This window comes from Penicillium daleae, assembly GCF_028827525.1.
Source record: "Penicillium daleae strain IBT 16125 chromosome Unknown utg000006l_segment0_segment0, whole genome shotgun sequence".
Taxonomy (NCBI): Eukaryota; Fungi; Ascomycota; class Eurotiomycetes; order Eurotiales; family Aspergillaceae; genus Penicillium; species Penicillium daleae.
In genome coordinates this window covers 3,145,895-3,165,270 of record NW_026623154.1, presented here as the reverse complement: position 1 = coordinate 3,165,270, position 19,376 = coordinate 3,145,895, and the positions used below count along the sequence as shown (strand labels likewise).

The following is a 19,376-nucleotide window of genomic DNA, read 5'->3' as shown; positions in this document are numbered from 1 at the left end:
GATGACTAGGGGAAGATGGCGCGGGTGGGGGGAAAAGGAACTTTAGGTACTTTTGGCCCCCAGCAGACACGCCCCGAGATCCATCTGGCGCTTTTTGACTCAATAAGAAGGGCGTAAAATTGAGTCCACGAGGATCCTCCTCGAAGAAAAAAAAAGATTCCCTCAAAAGACGGTGACCACGTGGAGAACTATCCGTGGGTGAAACACCCATCTGTAGTGTCCTATACCCTTGTTCATGGAAATTTGGCCAAGTTTAAAAGACCAAATCTTGGAGGTTGGTTTCTTTAACAAAACCAACATTGCTAGACTAGGCCCACTTCACGACGCCCCTGAGTGGACAGTCCTGCCTGGAGACTGGCGCTTGTGTGTGCCACTTGCATGGCCACTGCATGGAAGATCCAGGCACTACCATTACCGCTCTAACCTCATTTGTCCGATGATCCTTGTTAGGCGCCTACGCCAGAGGTCATGGTCAATGTTGAGGTCGAGTTGGTCACCAACAAGACGAAGCTAGCGTGCATTTATCCATTCTTCTTTCGCAGAGGTCACGTAACATTTTCTCGCATCATATCATTCGTATGGAGTTGGCAACAGACGAGAGCGGGTCCTCTGGCTCTGAATGTGGCCACCCCTGATCGATGCCACATGGGAATGACAGATTCCAACTATTTGGAATACAAGTCCAAAGGAAGCCGGCGACTCCGCACGAGAAGTTGCCCAAACCTGCCCCCACTGGCACCCTAACCAGAGCTAACGTTTTATGTAATTACATACAGTATTGAGCACTTGCGCACAGCACACTGCAGAGCTAAAGTTGTCAACCATGTCGCCAATAATGAGTTGCGGCGCGGCACTAACCCCCTAGATCCGGTGCCTTTGGACCAATTACGTGGCCCCTAAGTATCGATCACGATCTGGTCATTTCGCAGCCTCGTGTCAATCTGGGCGGTGTCGCTTCTCGAACGATCCGTTTGGCTCACGGACGGTGGCTGCGGAGGGAATTTTCGATAGATTCTTGATCGACATGGGGTCTTGAGATACCTATGACGGCGAAGATTACAGTATGTTTTCCTATATGAGTAAGGAGCTGAGTGGAAGACCCAACGCCCGCTCATTTACAGTAGTGGAAGAGGAGCACAAAGATTGTTGAAGTGCCCCAGATCGCCATGGCATGGCCCAGCCGCATTGCAGCCGATCGATGACGACTACCGAGCTTAGCCGACCCTTTTAACAGCTTCCTGCAGAGTCATGATCACCTAAATACTATTCAAGATAAGTCGAGCGTCCAATTGCATTGCGCTGAATAGGGACAGATTACTATAGAGAACAAGCTGCTATTTACATAGCTACTTGGCTCCTGGTTCGAGAAGCGGAGGAGTATGAAATCCGATCCTGGACACTTCTAGCCGCTCCTCGTTTGTTGAACTTTGTCGGAGGTAATAATATTGTGTGTACCGTGTAATGAAATTGTCATTTGAATGAGTACCTATCATATCATGAATTTTATTTATTCTGGGCTATGGTAATTGAATATAACACCTTTCATCCTATCTTCAATTACATAGATCAGGACGAGTCAGGTGATTGCCACCGTGTCCATGTCTCCGTGCCGAGCTTGGAGTTCCTCCGCTCTTTGACATCCCGCACTGCATTATTTCCTGCGGAGGATCTCTTCCAAGCTGCCGATGGCAATTCGGCAATTCCACTCCTTTTACTAGATCCGACATACCTAAATCAACATGGATCCGAGCTACAAGGCTCGAAAAGAGGCCTTTGTGTCGAACCTAGCGGGGAGCAACATTGCCGATATCAACGCTGTCTCTTTCGTCGCGTCGGTAGGATGACAATCTTGACCTTCTTCATGCGATTATCTCCTGACCTAAATTCACGTATCTAGGCATCCGTTCTTCTGTGGTCTGCTCTTCAGTCCCGACTATCCTTCTTCACACCATACAGCCCGGCCGCGCTGTTGACAGACTTCATCCTCAATGTGCTGGCGATTCTATTCGCGACAACCGCTTACTCCTCCGCGCCCGTCCTCCTCAACATCTTCTTGATCACGCCCGCCGTCCTTCTGTACCTCACCCAACCCCCTCAGCGCTCTCAGCAAAAAGCGAAGCCTCCCCGCAACGCAGTTGGCAAGGATGATCGTTTCCAGGACGAAGGATCACTCCCCGTCCACCCGTTCCTGACGACCTACCGGGCAGCTATGATGGTCGTCACCTGCGTGGCAATTCTCGCGGTTGATTTCCGAGTGTTTCCGCGCCGCTTCGCGAAGGTGGAGAATTGGGGAACATCGTTGATGGATTTGGGGGTGGGTTCCTTCGTCTTCTCAGCTGGCGTGGTATCTGCGCGCGCCATTTTGAAGAGCCGTGCCCAGTCTAAAAAGACTCCGTTCATTGGGCGACTCATGAACTCCCTGCGTCACTCGATTCCTCTGCTTGTACTAGGTGTCATTCGCCTCTGGAGTGTAAAAGGCCTGGACTATGCGGAGCATGTGACTGAGTATGGAGTCCATTGGAACTTCTTCTTCACTTTGGGCTTTCTCCCCCCGTTTGTTGAGATTTTTGACTCTTTGACGGCCTTGATTCCATCCTATGAAGCCCTGGCCGTTATTATCTCTATCATTTACCAGGTTGCTCTCGAGTCTACCGAGCTCAAGAGCTACATCTTGATCTCTCCCCGAGGCCCAGATCTATTGTCCAAGAACCGTGAAGGTGTCTTCTCGTTCCTGGGTTATCTAGCCATCTTCCTCGCTGGCCGAGGTGTCGGCACTCGCATCATTCCCAAGGGCACATCCGCCACCAAAACCCCGCAGCAGGCACGGAGGTCTGTGCTGGTGAGCTTGGCTCTTCAGGTGATGTTCTGGTCGACCATGTTCTTCTTTAACTCTTCCTATGCATTTGGATATGGAGCGAACATCTTGGTCTCGCGCCGGCTCGCCAACATGCCTTATGTCTTGTGGGTTGCAGCCTTTAACAATGCGCAGATCCTGCTGTTTTGTCTGGCCGAGACTCTGTTCTTCCCATCTGTTCACCGAGCTACCAGCAAGGAAGGAGAGGAGGGGCGAAATGCCTTCGCGACCAGCCGCATTCTTCACGCATTCAATCGTGGTGGTCTGGCGATCTTCCTGGTTGCCAATCTCCTGACTGGCGCGGTCAATCTGAGTATTCCAACGTTGGATGTGAATACGCCGCTGGCGATGGCCATCTTGATCGTATATGCGGCGATATTGACTGGCCTTGCTCTGGTTATGGACAAGTTCAATTTTAAACTACGCCTGTAGTTGGATTTAGGATTAGAGTATTTAAGCTTATACATTGTATCATATCTTCATGATCACTACATTTTTCCACATCATACTCGTGTTCAGACTGAAGAATCACCTTTTTTCGGTTGGTTACGAGGACTTCTGCGATATCTAAAATTTATTTCTCGACAAACTTCCGACTCTATACCATTGCTCTCTGTGGTACTGTGAAGCCGTACATCTGGATAGAGTGTCAGCTGACCTCTCAAATGTACGGCCATAGTTGGCATGTGACAATTGCTCAGGAACAACTCCTCGGCTTGCTCGAGATTGACAGCTCTACGTCAACAAGCTTACAGCTCCCAACAAGATGAGTTCCGATAACATCACATTTCTGAATTACCCAGTGCCTCGAGAAGGCCCCAAGGTACCTTACAAAAATGAGACGCAGACAATCCCGGTGTTTCGAGGTACTCCTCTAGCGATCGGCGCGACATTGTAAGATGCGACAAAGCGTACTGCACTTGACAATATACCAGATAGCTAACGTATCGGTGCCCCAACTAGAATCCACAATCTCGGTTTCCTCCAAAGCCACTTCTGGCGCAATGCCGGCTTTGATGTCATTCGCGAAATCCCCCATCTCCACGAGTACGCTGGCCGTTCTGATCCCACTGTGATTCCCGTCGAGAAGGTGCCTAGTGATGCTCCAACGCCTGCTGTGCAGAAGAGGAGAGGAGACAACTGCTATTACACTTCTGCCGACTACCATGCTTTGTATTCGTCGGGCGAAGTGACCCCGCTTGCGGTCGTTGAGGCGTTGCTGCCTCTCGTGCGACGCGACGTTACGCCCGCGGGGAAGCACTCTACTGCTTTTCTGGAATCACAGGTTGATATCATTCGTGCAGCTGCGCAGGCTTCTACAGACCGGTACAAGAATGAACAGCCGCTGGGACCGCTCGATGGTGTCCCAGTTGCGGTCAAGGATGAAGTGCACGTCACTGGCTACAAGCGTACTCTTGGAACGAAGCTCGATTTCAAGCATGGGACTGATGCGACATCGTGGTGTGTGCAAAAATGGCAAGATGCCGGTGCTATTGTGATCGGAAAGACAACTATGCATGAGCTCGGCCTGGGTATGTACTTGATGCGAGCTATTTCCTCCGTTGCTGTCTCGTGGCTAATTGATTGACTTTGCATTTCCAGACACGAATAACAATAATCCCAATTATGGAACCCCACGGAACCCTCATAACAAGAACTACTACTGTGGTGGATCTTCTGGTGGATCTGGATACGCCGTCGGCGCAGGATTGGTGCCAATTGCACTCGGCGCAGATGGCGGAGGCTCGATCCGTATTCCATCGTCTTTCTGTGGTATCTGGGGCCTAAAGACTACTCATGGCCGTGTGTCTGGCGCACCATCCATGAGTCTCGCGCCTAGCGTCGGTGTTCTCGGGCCCATGGCCAGCAGCATTGACGATCTCGCACTTGCGTATCGCGTTATGGCAAACCCTGCGCCTGCTTCGCAAGATGCGATCTCTGCACAGTTCCCCAAACCGCTGCCACTGGCCGCTGGCCGTAAGCGGATCAAGAAAATTGGTATTGTGCGCGACTGGATCGACCGTGCCGAGGCCCCTGTCCGAGCCGTGTTCGACGCTGCGCTCGAATATTATCGACAACATGGCTACGACGTCATCGACATCACGATCCCATACTTGCCCGAAGGCCAGCGTGCCCACGTCCTGACCATCATGGCAGATATCGCATCCTGTGTCGATGCGCGCCAGATTCGCCACCTTTCAGCACCGAACAAAGTCCTCGTGTCTATGGGCATGTGGCAGATCACAGCCCAAGACCTCCTCGCCGCCCAACGCCTACGCAATCTGATCATGAAGCACATTGCGCATCTTTTCAAGACTCATCCCGGTCTGATGATTTTCACCCCTTCAACGCCGATTCCGGGCTGGCATATTGACGGCGGTGAGAATGAGCTTTCTCGCGGTCTGTCGGATGGCAAGACTTCTGTGCGAAATATGGAGTATGTCTGGCTGGCAAATTTCATGGGTTGCCCGTCTATTAGTTGCCCAGCTGGTTATGCGAAGGACAGTGGTGTGCCCATTGGCGTTATGGCTATGAGCGATTGGGGCACTGAAGAAGACTTGATTGATTTTGCTAGGGATGGGGAGGGGATTTTGGATATGCATATTCCCTCAGGCGACGACTCGGTCTGGGAGGATGTTATTAGTAAAGCTAAGGAGGCAGGGGTTGCGTAATCAGGGTCATGCAAGGAAATGTTATTCAGAGTTTGATATCAACGTGAACATAAGGCATGAGGCCGTCGGTTTCGGGTTAATTAATAGCTGGATTATACAGTCAATGCTCGCATGGCTGATTTAGGAGAAACATTGTGCTCTTGTTACGGACGCATTGCTTAGAGACTGGGTAGAGGATCATTCGCTGCGTCCAAACACGAAACTTGGTGGGCCTTCCAATTATATGGATCATGTTCCCCATCGGCGAGATTGTAGTACAAGGCCATTGAACTAAGGTCTCCTACATATTATGCGTATGCCTGGGTTCCGAGCAATCAATTGACACTAGAGTACCTAACCCTCGGAAAACATGCTGGAGATATAACTATCCAAAGAACACAACTTGACCCTGGAACTTAATATTCCCTTCGCTGCATAGAAATGATTATCCTCCGATGGATAGCTATAACGGTAGGACAGGTATTACTTGAGTGATTCACCACGATTGAGAGATACTTTGGAATATATTTGGCAAAAAGCAAAGAGAATGAGATCCGCCTTTCTTGTCGACCTTGACTTGGCATTGAGTCAGGTGTCCAGTTTGGAACAGAGATATGGTAATAGAGATGGACGTGTACAGTTATATTGTAAAGAGAAGCATCACTCAGCAGTCTGCTTAGTAGGAAAACCTTGAGTTAGAAATTCTTATTAATATCATTGGACCACATATACTCTCCGTAGCTAGTCAGATGACAATTGTTTCGACTGTCTCTATTCTTCTCATCCTACACTATGTTACGTACAAATTGTGTCCTTCCCGATTAGCTTCATTACTGTAATGAATTTTGGGTATAAATACGTCTACGTATGCTCTTGGAAACCAACAATCGCAAGTCCCTTTGCAGCTTTCTGCTTGAGCAAGACAAAGCCTCACCAAAGAGCACTTTATCTCCCTTCTATCGCATCATCATGAAGACCAACTTTATCCTTCTGCTCACTCTCGCTGCCAGCATCATGGCCATCCCAGCCCAAGACAGCCCCAATGAGATCGATGACAAACTGGACGACAACTGTTTCCATGCGAGTCAGTGCAGCATGTTCTGGAGTGGCAGATGCGAGGCCTATTGTGGGAATCGGGGGTTCTCACATATGACTGGAGATGGCTGCCCTCGTTTGAGCAAAAAATGCTGTTGCAGAAGGTAATAATTATGACCACGGGAGGAGCTCGATGGAACTGAGGAAGATTGCACTGGTGAAGGGGTCCGAGAATTGGGAATTCGAAAGGATATAGTGTATCGTGTAGCCTGGATGTGGCAGTGGCTATACAGGGTCTGGGGCTTGTGACACAAGAGCTCGTCTCTTCGCGTTTCGTTTTCACGGACGGAATCAGGTGTTGCTCTTAGTACTTGACGAGAGGGGACTTTCTATATGTGGAACGATTACAATTTTTTTTTTCTTTCATTTTTTGCGAGCACATAAGTTGTCAAAATCAGATTCAAATTTCACTTGAGTTTATTTCATTAAGTAAAAAATACTCGCGTTTGATAGATTTTGATGACAACACGTTCCCCAACTTTCGACGTACCTTTCGCCTCCTTTTGAACGCATTAAGGGGCTGTCAAGGCATAGCAGACAACGTCTCAGAGTAATAGTGTGAGTAAATTCTTGAATAGATCAATCAGATCCTACTATTTTTGGTAATCCAGACCCATCGAACAGTGGACAAAGACTATAAGTGCGGGAGTGCCGATTCTACAATAAACATATTCGACGTTTTTGACGGTACGATTACGCGGCCTTGATGCTCCTTAATTTCAGTTTGAATGATCAAGTCTCAAGATCCCCTCCGCCGAATGGAACTGACTTTCTGGGAAGGGAGTTGAGAGATTCGTCATGGTTCGAGGTTATCGGCTTTAAATACTACATTGGGCTTGATTGGGTCTCCATGCCGAGGTTGTCGCGTCGATCGCTTGCTTCTCACAATCTTTATTGTATTCAAGCACATAGGTGAGAATTGATCCGCTAAAGATGGTCGAATACGTGCATTCAATTTATATCCTGGAAGAATGAAGTTCAGCGTATTTTGTCTGGTTTCTGCAGCAGCTGCGGCGCTTGCACAAACGCCACCCAAGAGCTATCCTTCGACCAAAAGCAAACTTGGAGCAAGCTTCGGAAATGTGACCATCACCCCAGGAATATGGATCGGCCCAAGTGGTAGTGTTATGAGCTCGCTGGCACGTTATCAGATTTTCTAACTGGGAAGTATAGATGTCGGCAGTCAGCCCATTGTTTCCGCGCGAGACAAGCAAGAGACCGCAGATGACAGCACTTGGATGATTTTCACGCTGGATTTAAACATCCCGGATTCCGATGTTACGACCTCGGAGTATTACAGCAGCCTAGTTCCTGGACTCGCTGTGAACACGACAACTCGGCTTCACTGGTGGGGAGGCAACTATACGATTGGGAAAAATGGTCGCTTTGTAAACTCTAGCGATGCTGTCGCTGAGTATACTGCTCCCCGACCTCGAGACAGTACCAACCATACCTATACGCTTTATCTGTTTGAACAGCCTCGCGGCTATGCTCTTTCAAGGAGGCTGAGGACGGCACATACTATTCCCAAACCACTGATGCTCGTTCTAACTTCACACTGAGGCCTATCGTTGAAGCAGTGGGTGAGCCGGTGGCTGCCACCTATTTTTTGAGTAACAACCCGTGAGAAATACTCCGGGTGCTACTTAGATCAACACATTTGGTTTCCTTCATAAAGTATTCATTCCTGTTGGCCGCAGTGGACATTTCTTCGGACAAGGAGGTTGTAGGATCGTTAGCAAACATCTTAAGATAGAATAGATGGGTAGTAGACATGTTGCCAGGATCATGAAAGGAATTCCATCGTGAGCCAACGTCTTCAAGGCCGAACTGAGCTTTTCAGCTTGATCTCTAATATAATTTGTAGCATAACCTGTTTCTCATACTTCGCAAAGACTCCGATAACGCGCTAACCGCAAAAGGAAAGCGAGCTCCCCGCGCCAAAGTAAACATGGAAATTCACAGGCCGCACTGGACGACTCCCAAATTCCTTACTATGCCGCACCTGCGACGACAACCAAACCCGCGCGACTACCAGGATCAAGATCCTAATGGCCCTGGTAGTCTGCGCACCCAATTCCAGACCCCGCCGTCGCGACATACCCCTTCAAACCCAACCCATCGCCACCCACCCTCCACAGGGCCGCAGGAAGTGACGCCAGACATGGCACCAGCATCTGCACACCCGGCAGCGCAGACAAACCCTTTCTCTATATTCAGGCGACCGCGAGGAGACCAGCAGCCTCCAGAGACTGTGGAGGAGGAAGAGGAACTGGACGATGACTACTCTCCCGATGGGCAGGATGACGAGGAATACGAGGATGGGATGGATGCAATGGCCCAATTTGAGCCTGGGGAAGGGATTGATCCTTCGGGGGTAATCGATGACGACGAGGTTGACGGCATTATTGAGGATGAATCCGAAGAGGGAGAGGAGGAGGACGGCGACGAGGAAATGCAAGACAGAGGTATGAAGCCACTTACGCCTTCACAGCAGCCAGGGCTGTTGTCAGCAACTATAGGAATTCCCTAATACTTGACTAGATCGATCACCATCACCACTCCCACCCAATCTCCGCGAAATCTCCTCCCTCGCTTCGTGGACTGTGTCCACCTCCAAACCCGGCTGCGGCGTCGCAGCTCTACGACACCATTCCCCCGCGCAATACTGGCAATCCGACGGTCCGCAACCACATACATTAACCCTCCACTTCTTTAAACTGGTTGCCGTCGTTCGCATCCGTGTCTATCTCGACTTCGACCTAGACGAGAGCTACACACCCACCAAAATGGTCTTCCTGGCCGGCATGGGCGGCAACGACCTTGTCGAATTCGGAACCTGGGAAGGTGACGCCCCTTGTGGCTGGGTCGATGTACCACTGGAAGGCGTGGGCGGACGCAATGGAGGTTGGGTACGTGAGGACATAGTCCGGCGCAAGAAACGATCTAAAAACGCCCGTCGACGAACAGGCCGGAATGAAGAAGTTCCCGGTGCAGGCAATGAGGACGACGTCGAGGGCGATGACGGCGACATCGCAGAGGACGCGCAAGACCCCTATGCGGGTAACGTGCTGAAGGCCATGGTGATTCAGATGCGCGTGATGGAGAACCATCAAAACGGAAAAGATACACATGTCCGCGGCTTCCAAGTTTTCGCATGCGATGACAATCGTCGTCGGGTTGCGGCTGCGCCGTCTGCTTCGGCCGATGGCCGGCATCGACGACACAGTGCGCGGCAGTCTCTGCGCGGAGGTATTACGGAGTTACTTCATAGTCGGACGGGAAGTGAGGATGTTGATACTGGGAGGTTGGTCTCGACTTCTGGACTTGAGGAGCCGGATTGGATGGGCGAGCCGGTGATTCGGTGAGGTGGATGTCTAAAAGGCATAGGTAGCATCTGGAATGGCGTTGTTTTTGTCCTAGTTTGTGGAGTTTGGCATGGCTTTCAGATACCCTGGTCGTTGTATTGTAGGTGCACAGCCAATTTTTACTTTCATCTTTATCAAATCTGCGAGCCTTAAAATTAGATCTCTAAAAAGACATTTGGATCAATAATAACAGCTGGAAAGGATCCGAAAGGGTATTCAATTTTGGTTTCTACAGTCGTTATATGTCATATAGGAAACGCCTGCCAGGGAGACGAAACTGGCCACTTTTTTCTCTACTTGAGCAGCTTCTCGAGCTCGGCAACGACGGCATCGCCAACCTCAACAGTGGTGGCCTTGCCGCCAATGTCGCCTGTGCGGACACCAGCCTCGATAACGTTCTCGACAGCCTTCTCGATGATGCGGGCCTCATCGAACATGCCGAAAGAGTACTGCATCATCATGGCGACGGAGAGGATAGCGGCGACGGGGTTGACGATGCCCTTGCCGGCAATATCGGGGGCAGAGCCTGGTACAATGAATCAGTAACGTTCACCCAAAGGGCAGATGGCAAAGAAACGTACCGTGGATAGGCTCGTAGATACCGTTGACACGGTTCTTGCCATCGGGGATACCGCTCAGAGAGGCACTGGGCAGGAGACCCAGGGAGCCGGGGATGACACTAGCCTCATCACTGATGATATCACCGAACAAGTTGCTAGTAACGACGATACCGTTCAGCTTGCGGGGGTCCTTAATCATAAGCATGGCAGCGGAGTCAATCAGGTGGTGACCAATCTGGACCTGAGGGAACTCCTTAGCCATAACCTCAGTGACAACCTTGCGCCACAGACGGCTAGTAGCCAGGACATTGGCCTTGTCCAGACTCCACACGGGGAGAGGGGGGTTGTGCTGCAGAGCCAGGTGGGCGGCCAGACGGATAATGCGCTCGATCTCGGCGCGAGAGTAGGGCTCAGTGTCCATGGCGAAGCCGGAACCATCGTCCTCCTTGCGGTCGCCGAAGTAGATACCACCCGTCAGCTCACGGATGATGTTGAAGTCGACGCCACGGCAAACGTCGGCCTTGAGGGGGAGCTCTCGACCAGCGAGGGAGCGGCGAAGTTGCAGGGGCGCAGGTTGCCGAATGTGCCCATCTCCTTGCGAAGACGCAGAATACCCTGCTCAGGGCGGACGGCGCCGGTGCCCCATTTCTATTCACAAGACATTTCCAATGAGTATATATTACCCCAATTGCGTTCCTGTCGCTTCAGATGAGGGTATCGAACATACCGGTCCACCAATGGCGCCCAGAAGGACAGCGTCAGCGTTCTTAGCGGCCTCCAGGGCCTCGTCGGTGAGAGGAGAGCCGGTGGCATCGATAGAAGCCTAGGTTTTAGTTAGCTGGTAAACCTTTCGCAATTCCTGGCGCTGAGCACTCACACCACCGAGCAGGTGGTCCTGCAGGTTGAAGGTAACATCACGGTTCTTCTCGATCACCTTGAGGATCTAGTCACGACATGGGATTAGAATTCTTCTGCCACAAGCTCTATTGCACAAGATATTCTTCTGTCTCACCTTGATAGCCTCAGCGGTAACCTGTTGATTCGCGTCGAGTTAGCTAAAAGATCAATCACGCGCGTGCCCCTTCCAGAGCTCTGAGTGCTGGGGAATAGCGGGGTCGTTTCTTGCAGCAAACGTACCTCAGGACCACAGTGGTCACCACCGAAGACAACAACATTGAAGGCAGGCATTGTGAGGCTAATTGAACAAACGGAAGAACGAGGCAATTGTCAATTGGAGGTGACTCAATTGGATCGACGCAGGAGAGTAGAGCTTTAAAAAAGATAGGATTGCGGGTGAAGTCGACCCCGCCAGCTCCGAGATCGGCCAAGTCGGGCCAGTCGACCAGCCCACTCGACGGCTCCGCCGACGCAAACAAATCCACCTCCGATGCAACAATCAACGACCACCTCGGTTTCTTTGTTGAGTTTGATATGCATATGCGGCTTTGCCGGTTAAAGCGGCCCGCCGCAGTTGACCTTGAGTCGTTGGAGTATATAGGAATGATTGAGATTATCTACGAAACATGATGGTTCAGACACGGGGGACATGCATTAAATGAGCTATAACAACGGCATTAAAAATGGTCAGACCAAGGGGGAAGAGAACAATGGGGTGAAAACGTCAAAATTGAAGAACCAGGCATGAAAAAGAAGAATGAAGGAAATGAAAGGAGCATGAAAGAACACAACCCTGTATGCACTATACAAGGTCCATCGAATAATCAGACCATTCCAGGAAAGGACCTTTTTTCCTATCCCGCCCAAGACGCTCATCACGAAGTAGGACTCGAACCGCCAAATCAACCATTCCGACAGGGAGTCTAGGTGACGACTTCTCGAGCCTATCAACCCGAATGACCCCTTGAGTAAAAAATCACAGACCGACCGAAGCTCCAGAGAGATGCAGGACCCGAGGACAAAGTCGGGCGAAAGACGAAAACGAAGTATCTCGCAAGCCAGGCGCGAGCCAGCGAGACGAAATGATCAACGCCACACTTCAAATAGATCTGCAACAGATCACTTCTTACGGTTGGCACGGCGGGCCTGGCGGTCGCCTTCTGCAAGCCAGCGGCTGGCGTTGACCAGCTGGACAATGTTGACAAACTGCTTGAACAGCATGACTGGGGCCGAGACGCCGGTGATGACCCATGGCCAGAAGCTATCGATCTTGTTGGCGCGAGCCATCTCGAGGGCACCGGCACTCCACGGGCTGGCGAAAAGGCTGGTGGGCACCGGGTTGGCGGGGTTTCCGGGCTGCACCGAGGAAGGCTGCGCGCCGCCAACGGGCTGGAGGAGGGAGGGCGACAGGATCGGCGAGGAGAAGGAGAGCAGGTAGAGGCCGATGAAGAACAGCTCATTGAGAGCGCAGCAAATGAAAAGGACAACCTAGGGAGAAAGTCTCAATTAGCATTGAGCGTATCAACCTGATAGCTGGGGGGAGCGCCATACCCTGCTGTGGTAGTACTGGTAGAGGATCCAGCTGCGGCTGGAATCGACCTTCTTGTGGCTCTGATCCGAGCCACCCATGCTCAGCGTGGCATACATGTGCATGTAGTGACTAGCCAGATCCAGGCAGATCAGACCCTGGAAAATAATGGCCCATCGGGGCCAGGCAGAGCTCAAGAAAACGATCAAGCAGGAGGTAGTGCAACGGTCCGTCACCATGTCCAGCACAGCGCCGAAGGTGGTCGATTGGTTGAAGTAACGCGCCGCATATCCATCCAGCGCGTCGAGCAGACACGACACGCTATAGAGAAGGGAACATGTTCGAGGGTGGAGGGGCATGTAATAAAGGGATGCGATGGCAAGGACGACTCGGAAATACCCTACGAGCGAGCGTTAATATACGTTATAATGGACCGGGCGCAGGAAGAATGACAGCGCTGGAGCAGCGCAAAGAGACTTCATACCGATAAGATTTGGGGCAAACATGAAGATGTTCTCCGCGGGCTCCTCTTCCTTGAGAGCTGATCGGGACCTCTTCTTGGACGGTGTGCGCCTGGTGGATCTGGATGGAGTCGAGGCACTGCCATTGCCGGTGGACAGATCTTCACTATCATCGGCGGACACGCCCAAGGCGGCCTTTTGTCGTCGCGTCCGAGCACTCATTGTGGATGGCGGAGGGGTTTTGGGATAGTGATTTGTTGATTGGGTTGCGAATGATGACACGACACGGTGGCAGCCAGCGGTCGAGGGCACAGCACAGTCGGTGGTCTTTGTAAAAGATAAGAATGATAAGGAGGGAAGCTAGCGATAACTGAGGAGGAAGCGATCGGATCTGGTCGGAGGGATAAAAGAATTGCGGGCTTAGTTGAAAGCTAAGAGAGTTAAGGATATAGGGGGGGGGGGGTGGTGGGCGTTCAGGAGAAAATTCGTCCCGAGGCGATAAGGCAGGGTGATAAGATGGGCGCGACGCGTACCTTTGCTCTGGTGGAGTCTTCTGGGGCAGCTCGACAGCTGAGGTGTAGCAGGGCACAAGGTGGAGTAGTGGACAAAGCAGAAGAGAATGGAAGATTATTTAGGATGCGAGTGATACAGCGTCCTGCTAGGGATGGAGGCTCTGTGAGAAGGAAGAGCCAGAGTGTTGGAGGCGTGAGATTTTGTGCTCTACGGGTCGCCCGGAACCTTGGAAGCTTTCCCCACGCGGGAGAATCCACTTTGGCTATTGTTTGGCTGAGGCCGTCCTGTCTGGCTTCGGTAGTTGCTTAGGACAGTAGGAGGGTGAGGCTATTTGTTTTGTTTATATGGCCTGATCTTCCCCGAGAATAAGTATAAAAATAACTCAAGAGATACTACTGGACCAAGTTAGAGAGACAACTCAACTGAGAGGGGATGTGGAAGCGCTTTGGTAGAAGTATGGTGTTGATCATGCCGTGAGTAGTACAAGACGGAAAGAACTATGCTCAAGTAACAAATATGAAAAAGATGTACATGACGATGATGTAAATGCAAAGATTCCTGTAAAGTAGCAGACCAGGAAATATGGAAAAGAACACCTCCAAGCCTATCCTTCCAGCAAGACAAGCGCGATAATTATGTGCAATGAGACCCCATGGTAAGGATCAAGAATATATACAACCAGACAACGTTTCTGCAATGTAGGAAGGAGACATCACGTCCGTGACCTGCGCGGATCGGTGGCATCCTGTCGCCGCCACTCGCGAGACTCCTTGGTTCCCAAACTACCCACGCCACCTTCCAATCGTCGCTCCCAACCACCGAGTCGAATGACCAGGCAAGTAGCATTATCGCCTTCTCTGGTCACCTCGGTAGCAAAGCTGACCACATCGCGCGCGCCTTGTTCAGGAGTTCGAGCTTCTTTGACAATATCGACGATCTCCTGGTCTTGCAGGGTGCCGCTGATACCATCAGAGACCATGACCATGAATGAAAACTCGGCGGGGGCCATTTCGACGCGACAGAGCTCAGGCTCGGCGGAGACGCCAATGCGCTTGGATTGGACATCGCCGAATGCGCGGGTGTTAGCTAGTCCGCTCATGCGCTCCTCGCCGAATGAATCGGTCACGAATGTGGCGGCGTAGCGGCGCAGTCGTCCTGCCTCTATAGGTGAGGACGGGTGGTGATTGGAAGTGAGTGGGATAGCTTGACCGGTCAGAGTCGAACAGAGTAAAACCCGAGTGTCGCCCACGTGGGCCACGAGCAAACTCGACGGGCCGGCTGGGTGCCAAAAAGGCGTTGGGCTGGGAGTTGAAATCAGGGCAATACTGCCGGTACTTCCACCCTTGAATCGCGACCGGCCACCGATCTTCGGAGTTCGGGTCAAGCTAGGACTGTGGAGAATTTCATCCTCGTTTAACGGCTTCTCCGCTTGAGCAAGATCGTCATCGCGCTTGGCTGCCTGCGCCTTGACAAAATCCAAGTCGGCACGCAAGAAAGCATACTCCATGACCTCCTCAATGGCGACATAGCCTTTAGATGCGGTATCCGTGGAAGTGTCGGGCCCGTAGTAGGTGAACTGAGGCGGTTTGAATCTCTTGAAATAACCGCCAACCAGTCGGCGCCAATTCTGGACGAGGTTCTTCTCCAGATCTCCAATGCGTTTTCGGTTGGCCTCCTGCATCACCGGAAGGGAACCGGTAGGAGCTGAGCTTGCTGCGGCTTCCCCACAACTCACCCGTTGTTGGTTTGTACGAAGACTCGATTGTAGCTCGAAATCTGCAGCTGAGTTCTGAATATATTCGTGAAGATATTCCTGCAAGAATGTACTGCACTCGGATCCGCCATGCCCGTCAAAAATTCCGAAATAAAAGACTTGCGGATCCCCATTGGCCGTGTCCGCGGCTCGCGACTCGCGCAAAGAGGGTGCGGGGTTTCGCCTGTTGGATCGATTGATGGTAATTGACGCCGGTGGCCGCTTCGCGAAGGCAGGAATATCGATGACGCCGGCTTGGTATGTATCTTCGTTCCTGGGCCGTGTGCCGCGAGCAGTGACGGCTCCGAAGTGATGCTTGGCGCTGCGAAGCGGGATTCGGACCACTGTCATGTCACGGTCTACCAGATTCTGGAATGCCGTCGGCGAGTGCGATGTATCGCCGACATGTGGTATTGAGGCCGAACGAGGTAGTTTGTGAAAGGGAGAGGTTGGTCCTCGAGGGTCCGGATGGAGTGAGGACGACGGTAAATGCGTAACGAAGTAATCGTGAAACTGGGGGCGTTTCTTGACGGCAGATGGTTCGCTCTGCGACGCGACTTCAGAGCTATATTTTCGTAACGTTCGGGGGCGGGTGAAGCCTGTTTGAGAGATGCATCAAGGTTTAGTAAGTGAAAGTACGGGGTTGTCCGCCAGGATCTTCAAAGTAACTCGGAGATGAGACCGATTGTAGAATTGGAGGTGTACGTACCGTAACTACCAGCCAAGGCCCAGGCCCGGCCTGTTACGCGCCTCGCTGAAGGGACAATCATGAATGGCCCATTGATAGCTGATGAGGGAGGTGGAGGGAGATTGGAGTGTAAGAACAACTTGACGTGGGGGGGACGCATTTCTTTGGCCCGAGCGTCGGCAGATAAGGTGACGGCATCGGCAGATCCATTCCGCGGGCTCGCCAGCTTGAAGCCAAAGTGGACTTTTAGTGATGACCTTATTTTCTCTTATTTCAGTAGGAATTACATGACAGAATTACTCCGGTGGGAGCAGCCTAGAAGACCCCTATGCCCAGGTCGAATGGTTCTAGAGATGTGTACGCAGTCAAGGCACATCGGTCTACGACTGGAAGCCGGATAGCGAACTACGGAGTCTTGCTTCCGCAGAAGGGATCAAACATAGAAAGAACAAAATAAGTCCATTGGTAACGCCGATCGGGACCTTTATCTAAAATGTTCAGAAGAAAACGAGGGCTCCTAGAGACAAAAATCATTTGGAGTAGTATGACCGTCGCAATGGCCAAGAAAATGGAGTAAAAGCACGCAAGGCGGAAAATCGGCACCTACCAGGAGCAGAATCATCCGGGGAGCCTATAAAGACAAAAAAGGACGCCAAGAGGGATCTGCCTGGAAAAGAACGGGCCATGTTAGAGATCATATGCAGTAAACCCCACGGACATGGGTGAGACTGGCAAAGTGGACATCAAATAGCCTTGGTGCGAGTGAACAGACTGCTGTAGACTGCGTCCACCACGGGTTGAGCGGTGATCCGCTTGCCGCCAAAGAAACGTCCATTCAAGCCCTTGATGGCATTCTCGCCACCTTGGACGCGGTCGAACTTCAGGTAGATGTCGCCTTGAGAATTCGGATCTAGCGAGATGTGAACAACATGGCCATATTTATCCTCGCACTCTTGCCGGACGTCATCCTCGAGCTCCTTAATCCAAGCTTCGCCGGTTTCTCTGTGAAGAAATTGTCAGTTATCAAATTCTGGTGATCGATGCTGGCGATAACGGGGAGGGGAGTGGGTGTACTTACTCGTTGGAGTCGAACATGTTGCGAAGCATGACACAGCGACTGGCCATGTTCACATTGACAGGCAGAGGCTTGGTCTCGGTCTTGGGTCGAAGTATCTTCTGTTGTTCGTCGGCTGAAGGCTCGGGTTCATCTGTTCGTGCAAGCTTCCTCATCAACGCGTCCCTACTGTAATTGTTGAAGTTCACACCCGCAACGTCTGTGTCATCGAGAGCACTGGCACCGGTGCCCTTGTCGTTTTCACGGCCTCCGCCGGCACGGTCGAAGTTGCTAGTGCCGCCAGCCTGAACACCACGGCCTCCATGGCCGGAAAATGAGGAGCCCTGGAAATTCGGTTGGTTTGCAGATGGGCCCTGTTGACGATTCGCGTTCGAATCGGGGGTGAACTTATCGTTGCCAAGGCCCACTCGGATAGCCCGACCAGCGAGATCGAATCCATTCATCTTCTCCAAGGCCTCCCGAGCTTGGTTGGGATCCCGGAACCTAGGTGTCGACAAGTCAGTTCACTGCATAATAGAGAAGGTATATTAAAGAGGAAAGTGTGGGGGAAGACGTACTGCACAAATGCGTAACCTTTGCTTCGGCCAGTCTCATCCTTCTGCAATTGGACAAACTCGAGTTCGCCAAACGGTTCGAAGACATTCTGGAGATCATTCTCAGTAATGCTGAAATGAACATTACCCACATAGAGCCGGTGAAACGGCGCGGAGTGTGATGGACCCGAGCTAGCCTCGGGGTTACGAGCTTGGCGGTTCTTCTCGGCTTCGGTGAGCTGCGCAATGATGGGAATGCCTAGAAGCTTCTGGCCGGTAAGTTGAATGGCAGCCGGCACGGACTCTTCGCTTTTGAACTCGACATAACCGACACTGAAAGAAACGTATGTTAGCTGATATTCTTTTGGAGCAGTGCGGTGTAAAGATTATACGTACCCTTTGGATCGTCCGCTCACCCGATCCTTGACAATCTGAGCTTCTTTCACAGGGCCGGCTTGTTCGAAAAAGGCCATTAGCTCTTTGGTCCTCAGTCGTGCGGCCAGTTGCTGGACAAAGATAGTCCGCTTATCCCGCTCATCCTCGTTTAGCTCGGGGGATTTGCTGGGACTACGACGGCTAGGGCTGCGACGACGGCCACCTTCGCGATCACGCCGGGGACGTCTCTCTTCTTCACGCTCTCGTCGGGAGGGACGGTAGTGGCGATCATCGTAGGGTGAGCGCGAGCGGGCACGTCCTGGGCCACGATAGAAGTCACCACTGGAGCGGTGGTCATCACGATCACGACGCGAGCGTCGCCGTTCACTCTCCCGACTCCGGCTTCTCTTCCGGCTTCTATGGCTTCCGTTAGCACTGCCATGTTCGCTGCGCGGGCTCTTCATTTCCTCGTCGCCATCAACATCTCGGCGGCGGTCGCGGCTACGGTCACGGCGTCGGCGTCTTTCCCGGGAACGATCACGATCCCGGCGTTCGGAGGGGTCCGCGGGAGAGCGATCATCGCGTTCTTCTGATTTGGTAGCAGGAGTTTCGGCAGGAGCGGCAGTAGACTCGAGGAGAGCCTCTACGTCGAGTCCCGACATTGCAAAGGGTGCGTCTTGCTCGCTGTTTGTAATTCAAATAAGGGCGAGGGTCAGGGAAGTCACTTGGGACTCGGTCAGAGTGCGAAAGGGAGCTTAGATTTTGACTTTCGAACCCTTTCTTTTGTTCTCTCGGTAAGTGATGGCTTGACGTGCGCTATTTTTCTCCTTTGCGATCGGAGATTCGGTTGGAGGAATAAGCAGAGTGGCTAGTCGAGGGAGTCAAAAGTGTCCAAGTGAGGTGGTGTCCAGTCATGTGATCCCCATGATTTTCGCTAGCCTCAGGTGTCGATTCGCCACATGGCAGTGTCTGCTCATAGAGACTTCCCTTTGGTAGATGGACCACTGATAAAATACAGTAAAAAG

The 19,376-nt window shown here is 51.8% G+C and overlaps 7 protein-coding genes across 7 annotated transcripts; 3 read left to right on the top strand and 4 right to left on the bottom strand.

Moving 5' to 3' along the window:
* Positions 1-1,739: 1,739 nt before the first annotated feature.
* Positions 1,740-3,286, top strand: gwt1 (putative GPI anchor biosynthesis protein Gwt1; the record flags this gene model as incomplete). The annotated part of the gene is made up of 2 exons (XM_056910217.1): positions 1,740-1,835; positions 1,898-3,286. 2 exons carry the CDS (start codon positions 1,740-1,742, stop codon positions 3,284-3,286), a joined length of 1,485 nt encoding a protein of 494 aa, XP_056765921.1.
* A 334-nt stretch (positions 3,287-3,620) lies between these two features.
* On the top strand, positions 3,621-5,526 carry N7458_006834 (amidase; the record flags this gene model as incomplete). Its single annotated transcript, XM_056910216.1, has 3 exons — positions 3,621-3,748; positions 3,818-4,386; positions 4,457-5,526. The coding sequence occupies 3 exons, from the start codon at positions 3,621-3,623 to the stop codon at positions 5,524-5,526; spliced, it is 1,767 nt and encodes a 588-aa protein (XP_056765920.1).
* Positions 5,527-8,551: 3,025 nt separating this feature from the next.
* On the top strand, positions 8,552-9,968 carry N7458_006833 (anaphase promoting complex subunit DOC1; the record flags this gene model as incomplete). Its single annotated transcript, XM_056910215.1, has 2 exons — positions 8,552-9,068; positions 9,145-9,968. 2 exons carry the CDS (start codon positions 8,552-8,554, stop codon positions 9,966-9,968), a joined length of 1,341 nt encoding a protein of 446 aa, XP_056765919.1.
* A 293-nt stretch (positions 9,969-10,261) lies between these two features.
* Positions 10,262-11,716, bottom strand: leu2A (3-isopropylmalate dehydrogenase LEU2; the record flags this gene model as incomplete). Its single annotated transcript, XM_056910214.1, has 7 exons — positions 10,262-10,494; positions 10,550-10,973; positions 11,012-11,176; positions 11,256-11,351; positions 11,406-11,471; positions 11,541-11,561; positions 11,666-11,716. 7 exons carry the CDS (start codon positions 11,714-11,716, stop codon positions 10,262-10,264), a joined length of 1,056 nt encoding a protein of 351 aa, XP_056765918.1.
* An 828-nt stretch (positions 11,717-12,544) lies between these two features.
* N7458_006831 (CDP-diacylglycerol--inositol 3-phosphatidyltransferase) lies at positions 12,545-13,636 on the bottom strand (the record flags this gene model as incomplete). Its single annotated transcript, XM_056910213.1, has 3 exons — positions 12,545-12,913; positions 12,977-13,353; positions 13,438-13,636. 3 exons carry the CDS (start codon positions 13,634-13,636, stop codon positions 12,545-12,547), a joined length of 945 nt encoding a protein of 314 aa, XP_056765917.1.
* A 1,003-nt stretch (positions 13,637-14,639) lies between these two features.
* On the bottom strand, positions 14,640-16,528 carry ptcA (type 2C protein phosphatase PTC6; the record flags this gene model as incomplete). Its single annotated transcript, XM_056910212.1, has 2 exons — positions 14,640-16,279; positions 16,390-16,528. The coding sequence occupies 2 exons, from the start codon at positions 16,526-16,528 to the stop codon at positions 14,640-14,642; spliced, it is 1,779 nt and encodes a 592-aa protein (XP_056765916.1).
* A 583-nt stretch (positions 16,529-17,111) lies between these two features.
* On the bottom strand, positions 17,112-19,013 carry N7458_006829 (putative RNA splicing factor (Pad-1); the record flags this gene model as incomplete). Its single annotated transcript, XM_056910211.1, has 4 exons — positions 17,112-17,370; positions 17,447-17,926; positions 18,001-18,309; positions 18,373-19,013. The coding sequence occupies 4 exons, from the start codon at positions 19,011-19,013 to the stop codon at positions 17,112-17,114; spliced, it is 1,689 nt and encodes a 562-aa protein (XP_056765915.1).
* Positions 19,014-19,376: the final 363 nt, after the last annotated feature.